Genomic DNA, 21,703 nt, shown 5'->3' on the forward strand with positions numbered 1-21,703 from the left:
TACATTTTGATTTCAAGACAAAGTAAATACATCAATAGTTATACAATTAATTCCAATTTTGATTCTCACAGAAAAAATAAATATATTATTCTGATTTTCATTCTCTAGGAGTGGGCAAATCGAATTTCAGTTCAAGTTTTTCAAGTTTACAACTCATTTAGTTTGGAAGATTTAACCCAATCGGATTCAGATTGTAAATCCGAACCAAACCAAATTCAGTTCAAGTTAAAATTTTGGGTTATACAAGGCTTTAGATACCAAAGGCATACTTCAAAAAATCCCGCACACAAAAACAAAAGCTTTGAAATGGAACTAATTTGCTGATCCAATACTCAATCTATGAATTTGCAACTATTTATTAAAATGCAAATTGAACCAAGTAATCATGTACTTTCGCCCCTATAATCATCTATAAGTAAGTCAACTCATTGAATCATAACAATTGTTCCATTTTTTCAAATAAATAATCATAAAAAATTTAACAAACACACAGAAAACCTAGAATCCCCTTCCAATCCTCCACTTAGCACGCGCTCATTTTTAACTAAAATATGAAACTTTGATTTAAATAAGCAAAAGTCAAATTACTAAGATTAGACGAATAACTAGCAGTTGCTTCCCTTTTTCAATCTTACTCGTCCATTTTTACTTCCGATCAACTGCACCTTCCTCAATCTCCGCCGTCCACGTGTGCTTATGATCCCCTTTTTTGACTCTCGTGTTGAGCAGTTGGTGGAAACTCGACTCTAGCTAACTCACTCTATTACATGAAGTCCGTACGAAAAATGCAGGTTCCAGTCTCCGTTAATCATCTTGTAAAAATAAAATGACGGCGTTTGGTTGATCTGGACCAGATCAGTGATGGAATCGAAGATCTTGAAGGGGCTAGGGCCAGAGAGCAAAGATGAGATCACGACGCAAATGAGGCCTGGGGATAACAACTTATAGAAGAGCGATGATTGATGAATAGTTAGTTAAGGTTTCAAGGAATGTGAAAAATGAGGACTGGAAGAAGAAATAGTGAATTAATTGGGATTTTTTTTTTTAACTAATCTGGTCGAGTTTAACCCAAAGCGAATCGTAACCTAATTGGACCGTAGAATTCAAACCGTTCAAAATTTAAAATTAACCTAAACCTAATGCCCACGCCCACCATTCTCTATTCGCATTCCATTTCATTTTAATTTTAATCCATTTTAATTTATTAATTAGTAAACACAGTAACTCATTTCCTCCTTGTCCTTCGTCATGGCAGGTCATCCGCGGATTTCATTCTCATACACTTTATTGTTATTTGTTCGGTGAAAAAATAACCAACATTAAATTTTGCCCACATGATAAAGACGTAACCTTTACTTCTGTTGGGGCATTTTGGTAAAAGCGCACGGTTTCTCGCATTGGCAAGTTGTGGGCAACAATGCGAAGGAATATAGAACGACATCGCTTCGATCATTTCGTTTCATTTACGCATCTGTGGCAAAAGCCTTTGTATGTAAAGCGCAAAGCAAGCACCTGGTGTAAACAATAATACTTTATCGGGTCTGATCTCCGATCAGGTAACCACTAAAATACTGTCACCTGAATTGAACACACTTCCCTTTCTTAGGCCCCCGTTTGTTTCCCTAGAAAATGTTTTTCTGGAAATTTAGTGTACTCGAAATTCATCTTATTTCTTATTGAATTTTTATCGTTTACTTTTTGATACGATAGTTGGCCACTTGGTTATGGAGCTCATTGCCTTAATTAAGAAGTCAATTGGTTGAAATATTGAAACCCTAATTTCTATTCCATCGGTTTTTACGTTAATTGTTGTAAATTAATCCACTGATGCTATATTAGGGTTTGCAGAAAAAAAGAAGAGACAGTATGAATTAGTTGTTTTTTAATATTCAACTTCAGTCTATGGACACACTATGGTTGTATTATTAAGCTGTATCAGAGAATTGTGATAGGGTGCATTTAGAATTCTAAAATTTTGATGCACAATATCTGATTTTTTTTTTTCCCTTTTCCTCTCTGTTAAGCTTTAGTTGAAATGATATGGCGGCTCCGAACAATGTGGAGTTGGAAGCAGCAAAGTTTCTGCACAAACTCATTCAAGATTCTAAAGATGAGCCTGCAAAATTGGCTACAAAACTTTATGTCGTGAGTATACTTTTTTACGTTTTCTCTCATTATTTTTTTGAAGTGTGCTATATATTTAGAGTTTGTAATTCTATATTTATTTGTCTATGACGTGTGATTTCTTCAGATATTGCAACACATGAAGTCCAGTGGAAAAGAGCATTCAATGCCATATCAAGTTATATCCAGGTGTGTCATTACAAATTCCCTGCTAGTTTATTCTATTCTAGTTGCTTTCTGCGGTAAATGTTGAGGTATCTTTTTAGGTTGATCTGGAAATTCGTTTAATGAACCACTAATTAGCAGTCATGAAGTGAATCTAGTTGCTCTCTATGTTGTTATTCACATCCTTTGTGACCTTACCTTTTGCTTGTTTGAATGGAACTTCGTTTGTGGTTAATATATTTGAACATGCTGTTCAGTTGATTAATGTAGCCTACCAGTCCTATGCTTGGAAATGGGAACTGTCTGGGCTTATTAGCATAGCCAATATCATTGGTACCGCAAAGCAATTGCGTAATGGCAGTGTGAATTAACTTCTAGTCTGATGCGGGCTTGAGTTAATTTGATTTTTCCTGCTTGAAAGCCACCTAGGTCAGCTGCTTTTATCTCACCATGTTCTTTTGTCAGCCATCTACAGTTTTGTCATACTCTTACAGCTTGTTGTGTTGCCTTATTTCCATTTTGAATCAGGGACCTAAAATTACTATCCAAAGAGCCTAATCTCTATTTTAGGTGTTAATGTGGTTTGCCCTTGCTGTCTGTTCTATGGTGTAATTTTCTTATATTAGGGCTATGGAGACTGTAATCAATCAGAACGGTCTTGATATGGAGGCTTTGAAGTCATCACGCCTTCCTTTGACTAGTGGATCTCAAATGGGGGATTCTTCCACGGCCCAATGCGCAGGTATGCTTTTTGTTAAACTGCTGCTAGAGACTTATGCATAATTTAATAGTATTCTCATGGTGTTTCTTCGCATATTGGATAAATGAATTAGGAAAATTGTTTTGCAGGATCTTCATCGCAGGTGGCTGGAGTTGTGAAAGATTCTAAGGCAGGCTTGGCTGAAAATGAAATGTCCAAAATCGAACCATTCACTTCTAGCAGGCCACCTGTTGCGCCTAGTGGCGCAGGACATGATTATTATCAGGCATCTGGAACTCACAGAAGCAGTCAGTCTTTTGATCACGAAAGTCCATCTAGTTTAGACACTAGGTCTGCCAACTCGCAATCGCAAGAAAGACAAAAAGATGGTAAAAAGGCCTCCACTAAGAGGAAGAGGGGGGATTCATCAATTTCCCATGAACCACAAAATGAGAACCCCCAGCAACTTGATTCGCGCAACTCTGTAGTAAATCCAAGGAAAGGGAAGATGAACAAGGTTGATGCACCAGGGGGTTTTTCAGTTAAAGGTGCTGAGCACTCTAACTTTAATATGGTTCCAAGTGGTGGCCAAATGGAGCATTTCTCCTCCTTATCTGGCAATATGAGTTCAATACTCAGAGTCAAGCAAGAGGGCCAAAATGTAACAGAAAAGCCACTGGATTCGGCAAATGTTAGCAATTCAGTACCGAGGGCCTCAAATTCAAAATTCCCTGAAGAGGTGGAAGTCTCCGCATCAGGACAGCAGCAAGGGAATTCCCTTTCTTCTGCAAATGGCGTTCTTGCTTCCAGGGGTACGTGGAATCAAAATAGAGCAGGATTCCCATTTGAAAGATCTCAAGTTCCCAGGTTTCCTGGAAATATGATGACAGAAACTCCGATGCAGCAACCAACAGTTTCATCTCTTGGAGCAAGTAAGGATTTGAAAATTACCATGAAATTTTAACCTGGTTTTAGGTTGTTAATATTAGCGGGAAATTCTTTGATTTTATTTCAACTAAGCAAGAGTTTTTGCTGAAAACAAAGATTTAAAATTGTGTATGTTCAAAGACTCATTTTTATGTATGGAATCTTTTTTTTATTATTATTTTTTTAATCAACCTGTTTTTCTTTTTCTACAATTTGTGTGTTTTATGTGCTGAATGTTTCTAAATTAACAGCAAGAAAATGAGCAATTATATTGGCATTGCTTATTAAGACATCCAAGTATGTAGATATCTTCTGTTCAGTTAATAATGTTATGGTGTTGAATGTTATGGTGTTGCTGAAATTTCAGATGCTTTTGGGAAGGTTCATGGAGCGATGCCTATTGGTCCAAGTTCCTATCCAACTGGAGAATTGGGATCCTCAGCGCTTTCTCCGGTAGAATCCCAGTTGTTTTCAACTAATCGTGGGGATGAAACATCTGCAATGCTTTCAAGTGGAAAGGTTTTGGAGCATGATGGAAGTTCAAATACGTTATCAGATGCAAATAGGGCTGTTCAGGTACATATATTTCAACTTCCTACTTAAAGACTGAATACTATGATTTGCATTTTGAACACTAACTGATACTGCTTAGCTATTCATGGCATGGTTTTCTAACTAGTAGTTTCTTGAAATGATGTGAGGCCTCTCACTGTTGCTAGCTTTGTGCATGATTAGAGATTTCTTTATGTTATGTTCTAATTGCTTGTTTCCTTGGATTAACTTTTATTTTCCCCTCAGTTTTCTCTTAATGATCTCACAAAAACTTGTAAAGTTTGGTCATTCTGTAAATGTGTTTATTTCATATCAGGTAATGTTTAATTCAGATAAGAAGAGTCAATATATGAGACCGTATTTTAATTTGGGGGAGGGTTTTGGTCTCCTAAAAATTTTTTAGATGAGGCTGAGAAAGCTGATGGAATATTGATCCATGTGATTCCTCTTCCCATTGGTATAGGGTGAAGGGGGAGATCTTGGGTTCTATTAGACCTGGATGTGCCAAAGTTATTTCCAGAGCAACAGTAGCCATGAGAAAACTATTTTCTCCACCTATATTCTTTGGGTGCAGAAGGCCTGTGAAGAAAATAACGTTGGGTTCATACCTATGTGTAGTTTACATATGAAATTGGCTTAAGTATTTATGGACTTTTGTAAAACTTTTGTTTTCACATTTTAGAATATAGATTTCCCCCTTATATCTGTCTGGAGCGAGGAAATGAGGTGGTGACCAATCCAATGTATGTGATAGCTTGTTATGGTCTTTATTTCTTGTTTCTGAGGCAGTTGGAGAGCTATTTTGTGATGACCTTTTTTTTCTTCTTCTTCTTAGATTGAGGATAGTACGAGGCTATATGAGTTAAATATTCTTGCGTAGATTGGATTGTGGGATGTTTAGCTTTACTGGTGATTGGTATCAGTTTTAGCTTTCTTTTCATGCAGTATACTTACATTTTCTTGCAACATAACATAAACAAATTCTTTCCAGAAGCTAGCTAGCTTACTGTAATGTTATCATTTTCAAACATATTATTTTAGTAATTCCTCTACTTCAGATGCTCTGTCCTATTTTTGGATTGTTAAATTCTTACCGTAGTCTTTAAATTTTTCTTTATTTCACTTTGATTTTGTAAATTGATCAATGTTGATCTCTGTCATTTGTTTGTATGAAGTTTTTCAAGGGTGGAGGCAGAACTGAGCTTCTAGAATTAGGAGAAAGAAGATACAAGGAAATATTTTCGATTGCTTTGGTTACTAGCTTTAATGTTATTATTTTCAAACAAATTAGGATCATATACTTCAGATGCTTTTTTCCTGAATTTTGGCTTTCTTACTTTAGTCGGTAAATTAATGGCACTCTGCCTTTTGGGTTTCATCTTCATTTGTTTCTCTCTTTTCACAAGTACAATGCCTTTTTTTTGTTTAAAAAAAAAAAACAGGTTGGCCGCCAAAATAGTGTTCCTGGTACGGCTATGCTTAGGACCATGGCTTCTAGGGATACAGGAAAATCTTCTGTTTCCCAGACTCCTGTATTCTCAGGCATGCCTTTTAAGGAACAGCAGCTGAAGCAGCTTCGAGCCCAGTGCCTTGTTTTTCTAGCATTCAGGTACATGCTCTTATGGCGTCTACTTTTAGCTTTACAAGAATGGGATTTATGCTGCTTAAACTTTTGTTTGGTCAAGTTGGTTCATTGTTTTTCAATTTTTATTTTTAAATGCAGAAATGGTTTGGTTCCAAAGAAACTGCATCTTGAAATTGCACTTGGAAATATCTTTCCGAGAGAAGGTAACCAATTAACGCCCAAAAATGCACACTCAAACACAAAAAAAAAGAAAAAAAGAAATTCATTTATTTACTTGCTGAAACATCAGGGGGCAACGTAGATGGGTCACGCAGAGAGCTGGTTGATACCATGAAAGTGCAATCGTCAAATGATCCAAGTAGCGCTCCTAGTGTAACTGCACCATATGGAAGGCTTGGTAATGCAAGGGAAACTGATAGAATACCACCAGGAGGTTCATCTTCCGGAGGATTCCTGGAGGCTGACTCCTCATCCAAAGAGGTTGAAAACTTAAAAATGATGGATAAAAGTGGTCCGCCTGCTGACCACTCTATACATGCAGAAGAAAGGAAACAGCTGGCTACAGGGAAACTGGAGGCAGAAATGCAAAGTCAAGAAACAGCGGAGTCTCAGGCATTTTTTACCTCTGCATCTCAGCAGCTTGAATCTGCTAGCACAAGGGGCACTTTAGCTATTACCAACCCTGTGAATGATGTGGAAAATGGCCATCTATTTGTTGGAAGGGCTAATGTAGCTTCTGTAACTGGCATAAATAAGCCAATGAACTCTGAGATAAATAGCTGGACTGGTATTGGTAGTCAGAATGAGGTTCCTAGAAGACCTCTACCAGCCCCCACAGTTCAGCATGAATTGGTGAAAGACAATGATCCTACTCTGTTTAAAAGTTTTGGTCACAGTGGTGCTTCAGGAAATCAACATGCCAATAGTCACTTGTCCTCCTTTTCGATTAGAGATCAATGGAAACCTGTGTCTGGAACTGATAGTGATCGTTATTCTTTGATTCCTGTGAAGGATGCTAGTGGGATGCTAAGACATACGTCCCAGGGTGAGAACCATACCATCAAACTATTCTATAACGTTTGTTACTGCTTTCCTGATGATTGTGTTTTGCATTTTTATCAGATGATCCAAAGTTTTCTGATGGGAGTAGAACCATTCCAGTTGATAACTCTGTAAGAAATGGTATCTCTTTGACAACAGAACAAGATGAGGAAGATAAGTCATTGCACACTGATTCACCACCTGCTCCAAAGTACACCATGTCAGAGAAGTGGATTATGGATATGCAGAAAAGGAAACTCTTGGTTGAGCAAAACTGGATACTGAAACAGCAAAAAACAAAGCAAAGAATGTCTAACTGTTTTAACAAGCTAAGGGTCGGTTACGGATTTTTCTCTTCGCCCTTGAATGCATATTTTTATCCTTGTTGGTTAAGCATTCTTATGTTGTGGATTGCACCTGCCTTAAGGTTGATTTAGTTGAGTTTTATTACATTATTGTCCTGAAGGGGGTTGGGGAATTAAAATTTGCTGTCTTATCTTGATTGGTGCCAATGTTAGTATCTCTTATATTTGACCATTGGCTACAGTAATGTGAAGTTCTTAGAACTGTTTAAGCCATTCAGTGTCCGCTAGGAGTGAAGGTTTTGCATCTTGTTTTTTTGAGAATATCTCCGCATAAAATGAAATTGAGACAGAAGAGCTCAAGGAAGTAAGAATATTTTTAATTTCATTGATCTCAAGTATATATGCATATAATCAGAAATCATGTGTGGCCCTGAGCAATTGCTCAGAAAGATGAAAGATATGAGGGAGTTGTCTGTGCTTTTTGGTCTACTGTGTATTTTAGAACCTGCCTTCTTTCAAAATTAGCTGTTCTTGCCTTTATATGATGTCCCTTTTGTTAGTGTGAAAGATACACTGGAAAATAAGCAAATATTACATGTACGGTATTACTTATTAAAATGGTTAACATGCAGGAAAGTGTGAGCTCGTCTGAAGATATCTCAGCCAAAACCAAAAGTGTAATAGAACTGAAGAAGCTGCAGTTGTTGGGACTTCAACGTCGTCTAAGGAAGTAATTGACTATCTCAATCTTTGAATGTTGTTTCTTTTCTGTCTTAGCAATTTTAATTTTTATTATAATAAAAATTGTTTTCAGTGCACTTGTGCTTGTTGTAACTTTGTCAGTTTAACACTATACGTTTCATTTGGGCAGTGATTTTCTGAATGACTTTTTTAAGCCTATTACAACTGACATGGATCGGTTGAAATCATACAAGAAACATAGACATGGTAGAAGGATAAAACAACTTGAAAAGTTTGAGCAGAAAATGAAGGAAGAACGACAAAAGAGGATCCGTGAAAGACAAAAGGAGTTCTTCAGTGAGATAGAAGCTCACAAGTATGTGTAGTTTTGTCTGCTTATCTACCATTGTGTTCACCATTTGTTTTTCTGAACCATTAGATTAGATATCTGCATTCATTGTTCTTAATGTGGTTTGCTTTTGAGATTAATTTGTCCTTTTGACTAACTTGATGGTAATGAACTACAGGGAGAGACTTGATGAAGTATTCAAAATAAAGAGAGAACGTTGGAGGGGTGTTAATAAATATGTGAAGGAGTTCCATAAAAGAAAGGAACGTATTCATCGTGAGAAGATAGACAGAATCCAGCGAGAAAAGATTAATTTATTAAAGATAAATGATGTGGAGGGATATCTGCGAATGGTGCAGGTTTGATTTGGATACTGGACTTTCCCAATGTAAGATCAAATTCTACTTTCTTTTCTTTGCATAATATTTGTGTCATATGTATAGGATGCCAAATCAGATCGTGTTAATAAACTGCTCAAAGAGACAGAGAAGTATCTTCAGAAGCTTGGATCCAAGCTACAGGAGGCAAAGTCTATGGCAAGTCATTTTGAAAATGAGATGGATGAAACACGAACTGTTAGTGTTGTTGAGAAGTATGAGCCTGCTGTGGAAAATGAAGATGAAAGTGACCAGGCAAAGGCAAGTTGGTTTTATCCACTCTTTTTGTCTCCCTTTTGTTATCTTATTTTTTTTTCCTCTCGTCATTTTTTTTCCATCTGATTGCAGCATTACTTGGAGAGTAATGAGAAGTACTATTTGATGGCCCATAGGTATGGATATTATGCACTCGAGCATTTACTGTTAAGGACTGATAACTTCTTATTTTTTGTCACTCTATTTGAGGGGTAGCTGTCTTTAGCCTCTTTTTTTTTTTTTTTCGCCGGGGGGGGGGGGGGTGTCTTTTTTCCCCCCTTGAAGCCTTTATGTTTACCCTGTGAGTGCTTTTAGAAATGAGACCTCAGACTTCAGACTGATATTGTCAAATACTTATTCTGTGTGTTGTTTTCTGCAGTATAAAAGAGAGCGTTTCAGAGCAGCCAACTTGTCTTCAGGGTGGAAAATTAAGGGAGTGAGTAAAACTTAAGTTTTAGTTTATCGTTCTGAGTACATGCATATATACATACGTGCATATGTATGTATGTCTGTGGACTTATGCACCGAAAAATATATATGTATGGATGTGTGGGGTGTTTCCTGTTCTTATTTTGTATTGATTTAGTTTTTTGTATTAGCTTCTAACATTTGTGTTGCTTGACCTTCAGGTACCAAATGAGCGGTCTTAGATGGCTGGTTTCACTGTATAACAATCAATTGAATGGAATACTTGCTGATGAAATGGGCCTTGGGAAAACTGTCCAGGTACATTGAGTTTGTTATACTGTGATTTCAATCTAATTAATAAGTTGTTATGCTGTAGTGCTTTTGTATTTGTTTGTGATAAGAATCTAGTTTCACTGCATCCCCATCATTTGAATCTTCTGCAGGTTATTGCTCTAATTTGTTACCTTATGGAAACCAAAAATGATAGAGGACCCTTTCTGGTGGTTGTACCATCGTCAGTTCTACCTGGATGGGAGTCGGAAATAAACTTTTGGGCCCCCAGAATACATAAGATTGTGTATTGTGGGCCTCCAGAGGAGAGGCGAAGGTTATTTAAGTAAGAACATAGGCATAAAGAAACTACTTTTTGATATGCTTTTTGTTCAGTGTGTAATGGCTGTTCTCTTGTATTCCAGGGAAAAGATTGTGCATCAGAAATTCAATGTCCTTTTAACAACTTATGAGTATCTCATGAACAAGCACGATAGACCAAAACTAAGCAAAATACAGTGGCATTATATTATAATTGATGAAGGCCACCGCATCAAAAATGCATCTTGCAAGTTGAATGCGGACTTGAAGCACTATCAGAGTTCTCATAGATTGCTATTAACTGGAACGCCACTACAGGTTTCAGACTGTCTTTTCTCACGCCCATAACTCTTCCCTTGATCCTGAATTTATCCCAGTTGAAAAAAAAAAATACATATCTTTATCCAAACCGCCATTCATGCATCTCCACATGAAACTATTATGTCTCTATCTTCTAATCCACATGGTAATAAAGGAAAATGATTGGAAAGTTAATCGATGATGTGAATATTCATGGACATGTGAAAAATTATATTTGTCAACTCCTGTATGTAGGCATTATCTGGTTCTTACTTTCTCTACTTGTTGATGACACAACTCACTTAATACTGTTCATGGCTCTTCCGTTCAGAACAATCTTGAAGAACTTTGGGCACTACTCAACTTCTTGTTGCCAAATATATTTAATTCATCTGAGGATTTTTCTCAATGGTTCAACAAACCCTTTGAAAGTAATGGAGACAATTCTCCTGATGAAGTAAGATTTTGGGTTGTTTAGTTTTTCAAGCGGTGATGTTTTCCTGTCTTTTTAAAAAAATTGAGTTACATGTTACTAACTTAGCTTAAATCTTGTGGCTCTTTGTCAATAGGCTCTACTGTCCGAGGAGGAGAATCTGTTGATCATAAACCGTCTGCACCAAGTTCTACGACCATTTGTGCTGCGGAGGCTGAAACACAAGGTCCTTACATCATATATATGCTTATTGAACTGGAGAATTATGTATATGTTAGCATGAGATATTCATGTTGGTAACATCTTGAACCATCGGTGGCCTCTAGCTGCAAATAGCATCCTTGTGAGCTTTTCCCCTTCTTGACCCCCCGCTCCTGCTGCATCCCCTGTCAACACTCTCTTTCTCTTGTCTTCTTCCATGTTCTCTTTCTGTATTTGGTGGATGTATGAATATCAAATCCTTTGTAGTACCAAACTAGTTCTTTCCTATTAGTCCAGTTGTTTGTATACCAGCTGGCATGCCTAATTCACCCATGATGAATTTGTTTTCTAGTTTCGGTTAGCACTTCATATTACAATGAGAAATGTGACGTTTGGGTTTTTTCATATCTATGTTTTGTTAGAGGTTGAGGTTTTGAGAGTCTTTGTATATTGACTTCTTCATTTTGTAAATTCTTTGTGATAGGTTGAAAATGAACTGCCTGAGAAGATTGAGCGACTTATAAGATGTGAGGCTTCTGCATACCAGAAGCTCTTAATGAAGAGGGTTGAAGAAAATCTTGGCTCAATTGGGAATTCGAAGGTTCCGTTTGTAGAATTTATTCTCGGTTTATTTTTTATATTATTTCATTGTGAAGGATTTCCTGAAAAGTCCAATTTGTCAGGCAGTTACAATTATGTGCAACAACATTTAAACCACATGATGTGTCTGTTGGACAACTATCATCAAGTGTGCTAACCTTAAATGTCATTTCTTTTTTCAGGGACGGTCAGTTCACAACTCTGTTATGGAGCTTCGGAATATATGCAATCATCCCTATCTCAGCCAGCTTCATGCAGAGGAGGCATGTCCTTTTCCTACGTATTGAACTTTGTTTCGGAAAAATTGTGGAGGACAGGAGAGGGACAAACGCCCCTTTCCCCCAAAGCACCCGCACACACACACAACAACAACAACAATAACAAAGCTTTCTCAAATTGCTTTTTTGTTCTTTACCTATATTGTTTTGAGACCACAGCCAGCGGTGAACTTTTACTGATTTTGCACTGCCCTTTAATGCAAATTAACGTCTGATCACCTTTTTGTAGGTTGATACTTTAATTCCTAAGCATTATCTTCCTCCAATTGTTAGACTTTGTGGGAAGCTTGAGATGTTAGATAGATTACTACCGAAACTGAAAGCAACAGATCATCGGGTATGCTGATTCATTTACATTTCTGGCACTTGATGTTCATTGTATTTTGAAAATGCTTGGGGAGAATACTGTTAGCAGTTCGCTGAGTTTATTGAAAGTTTGTTTTTTGTGAAGAATTATTACTATATGGCTTTTTGACCTTGCCTGTTGTTGTATTGTTGTTTCAAAAGCTGCAGGCATTAATGATCTTTTTTTGGTGCATAATTGACTCTTTTTTCTTTAATATGATGGTATATCTTTTTCATTTTTTGGGGGTCACTTTGAATACATGATGCGTTATGAAATGTCTTTGTTTTCTTCTGGTAGTTTCTCAACAAGTTGGATGTAGGTCAATGTGCTAGGAAGATCGTCAATGTACATTTGTGCCTTGTTTTTAAGAAAGGGTTACTGTCTGATATCATATCTCATCAATCACTTCAGTGTGTCTAACTCTTGGGTTGTACTTTTCCAGGTTCTTTTCTTTTCTACAATGACTAGGCTGCTTGATGTCATGGAGGACTATCTCACTTTCAAACAGTACCGGTATCTTAGGTTGGATGGGCATACATCTGGCGGCGACCGAGGGGCCCTCATTGATAAATTTAACCAACAGGATTCACCCTTTTTTATATTTCTGCTCAGGTTATTCTTCATTCCGTAATAAGTCTTGATGCTTTTCTATTGTTGGGCTATCTTTTTTCAATGTTGTTTTAATTGTTTAATACTGCCATGCTGTGTTGTTTTTAATGCTCTCATTTTATTTATTTTTGTTTCTATGATTTCACTGAATGAATTTGGATGTGAATGACATATTATTTTTGGTAATAGCATTCGCGCTGGTGGAGTTGGAGTTAATCTTCAAGCTGCTGATACAGTCATTATATTCGACACTGACTGGAATCCTCAGGTAAAATATAAATCTGCCCCCTTGTTTTGTATCCCTATTCAGTTATGATTCTAGAGCTAATTTGCTTTATCGTTGGCCTATTTTCAGGTTGATCTGCAAGCACAAGCAAGAGCTCATAGAATTGGCCAGAAGAGGGATGTGCTTGTTCTTAGATTTGAAACGGTGAGTATCATTTCTCTGCATGCCTGCCTTTTGGGGCAAGTTTATTCTCAAGTGGAATTGGAAACACACTATGTTCTCTTGCATTTTAAATCATACTAGAAAATAATTAGGGATTGATGCTGATTGAAGAACAAAATTAATGAGATCTGAAGGCATATAAAATCCGTAAGTCATACTGAGTATACAAAGTATCCATACAAACTTTTTATACCAATGTGACGTTGTTATATCACTTCCAGATCTTCTCATGAAGTTATTTCATTTACCCTTTTTTTATGTTTTTCACTCATTCATTACTTCCATGCTACATTATTTTGACTTGAGAGTTTGTACAAGTTTTTTTGTCTAGTATTATTGAATCCTTGTGCTAGTGGCAGATTCAGGGGATTGCAAATTCGTATCGTATATTTAATATTGTCTTTGAATATGTATTTGCTAAATTATCTTTGCCAACTTATTTTGTGACAAGGTTCAAACTGTTGAGGAACAAGTTAGAGCTTCAGCGGAGCACAAACTGGGAGTTGCTAATCAGAGCATTACTGCTGGTTTTTTTGACAACAATACAAGGTGAATGAAAGTAATTATTTGTCAATTTTTGCTGCATGAACTTATGGGCACTTGTAGAATATTTCTTATGAATTTTCTGAATAGAATATCTTAATTTGATGCCAGTGCCGAAGATCGTAGGGAATACTTGGAATCTCTACTGCGGGAGTGTAAGAAAGAGGAAGCTGCACCGGTATTGGATGATGATGCTCTAAATGATCTCTTAGCTCGCAGGTAACTCTTATTTGAAGTTTTGTTCTCCTTAGTTCTCTGCTTATGATATGCGGTAACCTGTTAGATATGAGGCAATGGGGCTCACTAGAGGCCCTTATTATTGTTTTAAGTTTAATTGAACTCAATCTCTGATAAAAAATTGATGATTCAGTTGTGTCTCTTTTTTTTAATTATTATAATAAATCAAGGAAGCTTTCTGAATTTGTATGCTACCTTTTTACTTGAAATAAGGTTATAAAAATATGTCATGACTTACATTAGCTGAGAATTTCTGAAACAAGTAGGTGTTGCTCGCTGCATTTATGTTTCAATGGACTCAATGGATCCCTGCATGGCGATGTCATTATTCTTAACTGTTCTTGCCATGATTTGTTTTTATGTTTCATTTAAAAAACAAATGCGGTGTCTACGTTTTTCCTGTAAATCCTTAATTCTCTCATTTCTTAAATCTATTCGTTCCCAGTCCAACAATGAAATGCCTGCTCCCACAAATTTTTCGGTTTTTGAGCATGGTGTCTATCCTTTTCTTTTTACAAGTTTTACATTTTTTGCTTCCTTGTATTAAATGCGATTGTCTCTTATGTTGACAGTGAATCAGAGATTGATGTATTTGAATCAGTTGACAAACAAAGGCGGGAAGAAGATATGGTGTGCTCATTAGTGTTTGAATCCAGGTTCTCTGTGCTTACTGCTTCTGCATAAGAAATGCCTCACTGGTACTTTAAATATTTGCAGGCAACATGGAGAAAATTGATAAGGGGACTTGGAACTGATGGTGAGCCTTTGCCTCCCTTGCCTTCTCGCCTTGTTACAGATGATGATCTGAAGGCATTATATGAAGCCATGAAAATATATGATGCGCCTAAAACTGGGGTATCACCTAATGTGGGGGTAAAGCGCAAGGGCGAGCATCTTGGGTCCCTGGATACACAGCATTATGGAAGAGGCAAAAGAGCAAGAGAGGTCTGTTGATAAAATATGATTTTTTGATGCTTGAGCTTGCCTTGTGTGATTTCTTCTGTCTCTCTCCTATTATTTTCGTTATATTCTTTTTAGAGATGCAAGAGCCTATTTAGTCTAGTATCAGTTTTTCCAATTTTGATTTTTTTTTTTTTTTGTTAGGTGCGGTCCTATGAAGAACAATGGACCGAAGAGGAATTTGAAAAGATGTGTCAGGCTGAATCCTCTGATTCCCCAAAATTGAAGGAAGAAGGATTAGAGAAAAGCTTGCCAACAGTTGTTAGCAGCTCTGCACCAGCTGTTTATAGCACAGAACCTCCTGCTCCACTCCCTCCTCCTCCACCACCCTCTCTGGATCCTCCACAGCTGCAGCAAAGCAAAGAGGTCACTCCACCATCTAAACGGGGACGTGGAAGGCCAAGAAGAGCAGATAAATCTCCTGTTCCAGTGGTTCTCCCAGCACCTTCTGGAACAGTCAAAGTTGAGAAAGACGCAATGACCGGCCAGTCAACATCCGCTTCTGCTTCATTGCCTGGATCCACTACTTTAAGTGGTGTCAGTGGATCTGCACAACATGTTATGGTAGGGATTGCTCCTAGCTCTCAGCCAACCACTGCTTTTGTTCCTGTTGCCCCTGGATCTCAATCTGCCTCCACATGCCCTTCCACGCCCATGCAACCAAAGGGACGAGGCCGGAGGATTCAGAGTGGAGAGCAAGTACCTCGGCGTAGGGGAAAGAAAATTGGTTTGGTATTGCCTGCTGCATCAGATGACATACCTAGCCCTTGTCCTGATCCAAAAACAAATGAGCAGCCCCAGAGTGAATCCCTGAATCCATCAGGGGGTGAATCTACTGCTACAGATGGAAATGTTTCTAGCATTCCTACAGCCCCGGTTCCTGACTCTGTATCACCATCTGCCGTAAAGGGTCAAAGTGGAACTATTGATCCTTCTTCTGCAGTTGCTGCTTTGAATTCTGAGCTAAACACAAATTTAGCTACTGCTCCTCCTGTGCCTCAACCCTCCCCTCAATTCTCTTCGGTAGCGATGCAAACTAAAGGGCAGAGCAGGAAGACACAAAGCGGAGGGGTCACACCCCGGCGCAGAGGAAAGAGACAAGCACTGGGGTCACCACCTATTTCTGATGTTTCTGCTGGTCCAGAATCAAAATCAAATCTTCAATCAGAAAATAACTCTGGGGGTTTGAGGTTAAGTAAATCCGTTTCCGTGGGAAAACAAGAGGCTCTTTCTCAGGAATTGTCAAATAAGATCCAAGTGCAACCATGTGGAGTTGCTACTTCTGCGGACGTTGCTGGTCCAGATCAGAAACCTGCCGAGCAATCAGTCCGTGTAGTCCAAAGCAACCAGCCAATAAACCTACCAGCAACTCATGATAGTTCCAGCCAACCTTCTGGTAAGAACTAGGCATATGCATGTTTGTAAAATTGTGTTAAATTAAGGGTGTGATATAGCCTTTTGAATTGAGATTCTTTTCAAAACGTTGCAGGTTCTACCTCTGCACAAGTTCCAAGTATGGATTTAGGTAATGTTACTTCTGACACAAAGGAGGTCTTATCCGAAAATTCCTCTTCGAAGGGTGGTGTTATTCCAATTTTAGCTCTATCAAATATGAAGGCTGTTGAGAGGGTCAATATCCAAAGTTTTGAGGAAAAAGCTTGTACTAATGCATCAAAGTCGAAGGCCGCGTTGCCAGCTCTTGATTCTATAACTGAACCATATACTGGTTCTACCAATACAGAAGGCATCAGTAACACGATCCATCATGTTTCAGGGGCAGTTGCTGCCAGAACTCCATCAATTTCTACTTCTGCTCCTGCAGCTTCTCTATCTATCCCTCCTCAGGCTTCTGTATCTGTTCCGGTGAAAAGGCATGGTCGAAAGACTCCAACCACAGGAGAAGCACCCAGGCGAAGGGGAAAGAAACAGGGTTCAGGACCTTCAATTCCTGATGGTTCAGCAGTGTTTGATGCAAAATTAAACCAGCAATCACAGAACAAATCCAGGGATTCCTTTGGGAGCAAAACCATTTCACTGAGAAGCAAGCAAGAGACTGCTGATGTTAATGATGTTGCTCGTGTCATGAAGGAGATTTTTTCTGAAACTTGCTCATCGAAAGCTAAAACTGGTGACTCTTCTTTGAATGAAGGCAAGGATGCTTCTATTAGAGCTTTATCCAGTAGTAGCGCCATTGCAGAGGTGGCCAAAAAGCAAAGTTCAGATGATAAAACATGTTCAGTAACGCCAACTGTGGAAACACCCCCTCCCGGTTTTAACTCTCCAAATGAAAATCATGGAGAACTAACAGGAACTAAAAATGATGTGAGTGTTAGAGGTGATCATACTCCTGTTTCTGGCCACACTCTTGCTTCTAAGACTGAAGCTCTTAAACCTGAGAATAAGGCACAAGCTGGCCGTATTGAAAACATAGCTAATTCAAGTCCAGATGATAAATCACTTCCAATGGTGCCAAATTTGGAGACAGCTCCACCAGGTTTTGACATTCCAATTGAAAAGCATAATGAACAGTCTAGGAATCAAAATAATCCAGAAGTCAAAGGTGAGGAAACTCCTGTTTCAAGTGAGGCTCCTGCTTCTACTGAAGCTTTCGAACAAGAAAAAGTAACCAATACTAGCTCTTTTGTCAACTTGGCCGATTTGAGTTCAGATGATAAAACATGTTCAGTGACGCCAGCTATGGAAACAGCTCCAGGTTTTGACATTCCAATTGAAAAGGGTGTAGAACAGTCTGGGACTGAAATTTATGCGAAAGTCAAATGGAAGAATACTCCTCTTCCTGGTGAGGCTATTGTTGCTGGGATTGAAGATTTTAAACCTGAGAACAAGACTGATGGTGATTCTGTTGAAAAGTTGGAGGACACTGTTGATGATCATTCTCTAGTGAAAGAACTGATTCACAGGAGTCCGGACCATTCAGATATGGTGATTGGTAATGTTCCTGGAAACACATCAGAGGACTCTTCAAAAATGCCTTTGGAAACTCCTCTCATCATGAAAAGCACTGAAGGACCCTCTGTTTCTATGAGAGCTGATGATGTTGCTGATCATTCTAGGGAAACACCAATTCTTTCTGGAAGTCCCATTAATTCAGGTGTAGTGGAGCCTTCTGGTATGACCCGTAGTAGTTTGATAGATGAAAATAATCTTTTATTTCAGCAAGTCTTCCAAATTAACATTTTTGGCTATTACAGGTACTGAATGTTCCACAGTTTCTGTAAAAACTGATGTTGGAAATCATCCTCAAAATGTTGAGCCTACTTCTGCAAGTCCGGAACGTTCTGGTCCTCAAAATTCAGCTGTGGGATTTTGTGACAAATCTGAAATTCCCTCAATGGAAGCTGAAGTGGCTAAATGCCCTTCTGATGCTATTGTTAATCATCTTTTGGAAACTCCTCTTGATATCAAAAGCATTGGAGGACCCATAGTTTCCATGAAAGCTGCTGATGTCGCTGATGCTGATCATCCTTTGGAAACTGCTGTTGAACTTGGAAGTCCGGTTAATTCATGCACAGTGGAGCCTTCTGGTATGCTTTGTACCGATTTTCTAAAAAAAATTGATTCTTCTTTGAATGAGTGTCCCATGGGTTCCCTAAAAACTGATAATATTGGCAATCATGATCAAGAAGCTCTGCCAACTTCTGCATGTCCTGCTCAAAATTTTTCTTTGGAATTCTGTAAGAAGTCTGACATTCCCTCAATTGTAGCTGAAGCTGCTGAACGTTCTTCTGAAACCATTGCCGAACGATCTCTGGATAATCCTCTCAGTATTGAAGGCATTGGACTATCAGTTTCTGCGAAGACTGATGATGTTGCTGATCATCCTGTGGAACCTCCTGGTATGATTCGTACTAATTGTCTAGACAAAATTGATTCTCTTAGTGATTCTCCAGTAGTAACATGTGGTATTACAGGTTGTGACAAATCTGATATTGCCTCAATGGAAGCTGAAGCTGCTGTGTGCTATTCTGAAACAATTGTTGAAAGTCAAGTTCTCACTAAGGCCCTCGATGTTGGAATTGCTCTTGATAAAACTGAGATAGCTACAAGCTGTGACACTGCCTCTTTGGATGACTCTCATGACAATGGCAATGTGGAAGTACTTTGTGGTGGAATTGGTGATAAAAAAGCTGACTGTAAAATGGAACCTGATTGTTTGGTTGCTTCTGATTCTGTTAATATGGAACTGGTTCCAAGAGACTTTGGTGTGGGAAGGAGAGATGGTGATATCGAGATTTTCAATATGGAAGGAGGCCCGTCCAATGCTCTATTATCATCTTCAAAAGATATCATTACTGAATCTGCCAAAGCAGATGTTGTTCCGGATGAACATGGTAAAGTGCAACTACTTCCGGGAGCTGATAATCCAGAGGGTGGTGTGATTGTGCCTGAACACAAGTCTGAAAACATGGGAGAAAAAGATGATATCTCTTCTGAGCATGCATTTGGGAGCTCGTTAGTACTGCAAGATAAGGCATCTGAAGCTGAAATTGGTGACAGAATAGATGAACCTCAAGTTGATGGGTTTTCACCAAGAAGTATATCTGGAGTGGTTGATGAGCTTGTAGATGAAGCAGGTGATCATATGGGTGTTTCTCATTCTCCGGTTCATGTAGTTGAACGAGAGAAATCTGAGGAGTTGGGCCTGCCTTCTTTGTCTTCGGCGACCAAGGAAGAAAAGATTGATGGCTCTCTTGATAAGGACCCTGATAGCAATTTAGTCGTTTTGGAGGATTCAAAAGGATCAATAGGTGATCAAATGGATTGTTGTCAGAGTGGTGTGGTTGTGCCAGAAAACTTATCTGACTTCTGTCAGCCTTCATCCTCTTTGGCGCCTTGGGAAGCAAAGATTGATGGGTCTTCTGAGAAGGATCCTGTTAGCAGCCAATCAGTACTGGAGGGTTCAAAAGAGACTGTAGCTGAAGCAGGTGATCAAATGGATATTTCTATCATGCCAGAGAAACTACCTGAGCACTTGGGTATTCCTGCATCCTTGGCGACTCCTGAAGAAAAGACTGAGGGCTCAGAGAAGGATCCAGATAGCAGCTTTGCAGCACAGGAAGATCCAAAAGAATCGGTAGTCGAGGCTGGTGATCAAATGGGTGTTTCTCTAGGTGGTGCGACTGTAATGGAAAAGTCATCTGAGGACTTGGTCACGCCTCCATTATCCTTGGCAAATGAGGAAGAAATGATTGAGGGCTTTGACAATGATCCAACAGGCATCTCAATGGCAGTGATGGATTCAAAAGAGTGTGCAGCTGAAGCTGCCGATCAAATGTGTGTTTCGGATGGTTGTGTGGTTGTAACAGAGAAGTTATCTGAAGACTTGGGTCTTAATCCATCTTCCTCAGAAACCAAGGAGAAAAAGATTGAGGGATCTTCTGAGAAGGATCCAGTTAACAGCTCAGTGACTGTGGAGGATTCAAAAGGATTTGAAGCTGAAGCATGTGATCAATTACATGTTTTACAGGGTGGTGGTGTGGTGGCAGAAACTGTTCAAGAAGAAGAAAAGACTGAGTTGTCTCGTGAGAAACAACCTATTGGCAGCTCAGTGGATGATGAGTCAAAAGGACCTGAAGTTGAACCCTGTGAACAAATGGATGTCAGGGGCGACGGGATTGTGCCAGAAACTGTTCCAGAAGAGTTGGGTCTTCCTTCATCTCCCATGGTAGTTGAGGAAGAAAAGATTGAGGGTTTGTCTGAGAAGGAACCCTCTGCCAGTTCAATCCCACGGGGTGAGTCAAAAGGGCCTGATGCTGAAGCCAACAACATAGTTGATGCTGAGGGTGGTGGGAACATGCGGCAAACTGTTCCACAAGATTTGGGACTACCTTTGTCTTCTTCGGATGTTGAGGAAGAAAAGATTGAGGGTTTTTCAAAACCTGTTGGCAGCGAGAAGGAATCCATTGCCAGTGCAGTGCCGCTGGATGAGTCAAAGGGGCCTGATGCAGAAGTTAGCAGCCAAACAGCTATTGAGGGTGGTGGGGTCGTGTCCATACCTGTTCCAGAAGAGGCGGATGGACCTGCATCCTTCTTGGCAGCTGAAGAAGAAAAGAATGAGTGTTCTGATAAAGAACCAGTAGGCAGCTCAGTATCGCAAATTGAGTCAAAAGAACCTGAAGCCAAAGCCTTCGAACCAATGGATGTTGTTGATGGTGCGGTCGCGCTTGAAAATACATCAGAAGGTATGGGTGGACCTTCACCTCCTTTAGTGATAGCGGAAGACAAGACTGAAAACGAAATTGAGGAGGACCCTGTTGTTAATTCAGTTGCGGTGGAGGAATCAAAAGGGTCTGAAGCTGATTAAAGTGTATTAAATTAGTGTTCTTCATGTACAGTACTTTTTGTTCAAATTACTTGCAATATGCAAGGGATTCTACCATATATATAAGATAATTGGTTAATGAATGCATTGCCTGGTAAATATAATTTCAATTTTTAAGAAGATAGAAGAGTATTCTCACAATTGAGTTCGTGTAGGTTCTATATAATTTCAGGTGGCTTGGAGACTCAGCTTTCAGGTCTCAGATTTCTTCACGTCCTGGTCTAGCTTATGCAAAATTACAGAGATATTGTATTATTTAATATATATACTGTTAATCAAGGACTTAAGATTTTTTTGGCATCCCCAGTGCATTCGAAGATTAGGGGAAACGTAATTACATTGTCA

General features: G+C 38.9%; 1 protein-coding gene across 4 annotated transcripts; it reads left to right on the forward strand.

The window, feature by feature from the left end:
- Positions 1–1,437: 1,437 nt before the first annotated feature.
- Positions 1,438–21,445, forward strand: LOC18032383 (chromatin structure-remodeling complex protein SYD). 4 transcript variants are annotated; one of them, XM_024183736.1, is made up of 36 exons: positions 1,438–1,556; positions 2,025–2,145; positions 2,252–2,313; positions 2,916–3,031; positions 3,139–3,921; positions 4,284–4,492; positions 5,911–6,077; positions 6,192–6,256; positions 6,343–7,098; positions 7,176–7,429; positions 8,032–8,129; positions 8,271–8,456; positions 8,608–8,788; positions 8,873–9,067; positions 9,155–9,198; positions 9,441–9,497; positions 9,691–9,787; positions 9,913–10,085; positions 10,165–10,378; positions 10,692–10,817; positions 10,930–11,019; positions 11,479–11,595; positions 11,777–11,857; positions 12,102–12,209; positions 12,661–12,830; positions 13,017–13,095; positions 13,183–13,257; positions 13,727–13,824; positions 13,930–14,037; positions 14,628–14,685; positions 14,773–15,000; positions 15,160–16,411; positions 16,505–18,145; positions 18,228–18,560; positions 18,741–18,872; positions 18,948–21,445. In XM_024183736.1, the coding sequence occupies exons 2-36, from the start codon at positions 2,041–2,043 to the stop codon at positions 21,338–21,340; spliced, it is 10,851 nt and encodes a 3,616-aa protein (XP_024039504.1). In that variant the 5' UTR covers positions 1,438–1,556; positions 2,025–2,040; the 3' UTR covers positions 21,341–21,445. The 4 variants fall into 4 exon arrangements, with proteins under 4 accessions (XP_024039504.1, XP_024039562.1, XP_024039533.1 ...); XM_024183794.1 differs by having other exon boundaries at positions 16,505–18,127; XM_024183765.1 differs by having other exon boundaries at positions 2,031–2,145.
- Positions 21,446–21,703: the final 258 nt, after the last annotated feature.

This window comes from Citrus clementina, unplaced genomic scaffold, assembly GCF_000493195.1.
Source record: "Citrus clementina cultivar Clemenules unplaced genomic scaffold, Citrus_clementina_v1.0 scaffold_9, whole genome shotgun sequence".
Taxonomy (NCBI): domain Eukaryota; kingdom Viridiplantae; phylum Streptophyta; class Magnoliopsida; order Sapindales; family Rutaceae; genus Citrus; species Citrus x clementina.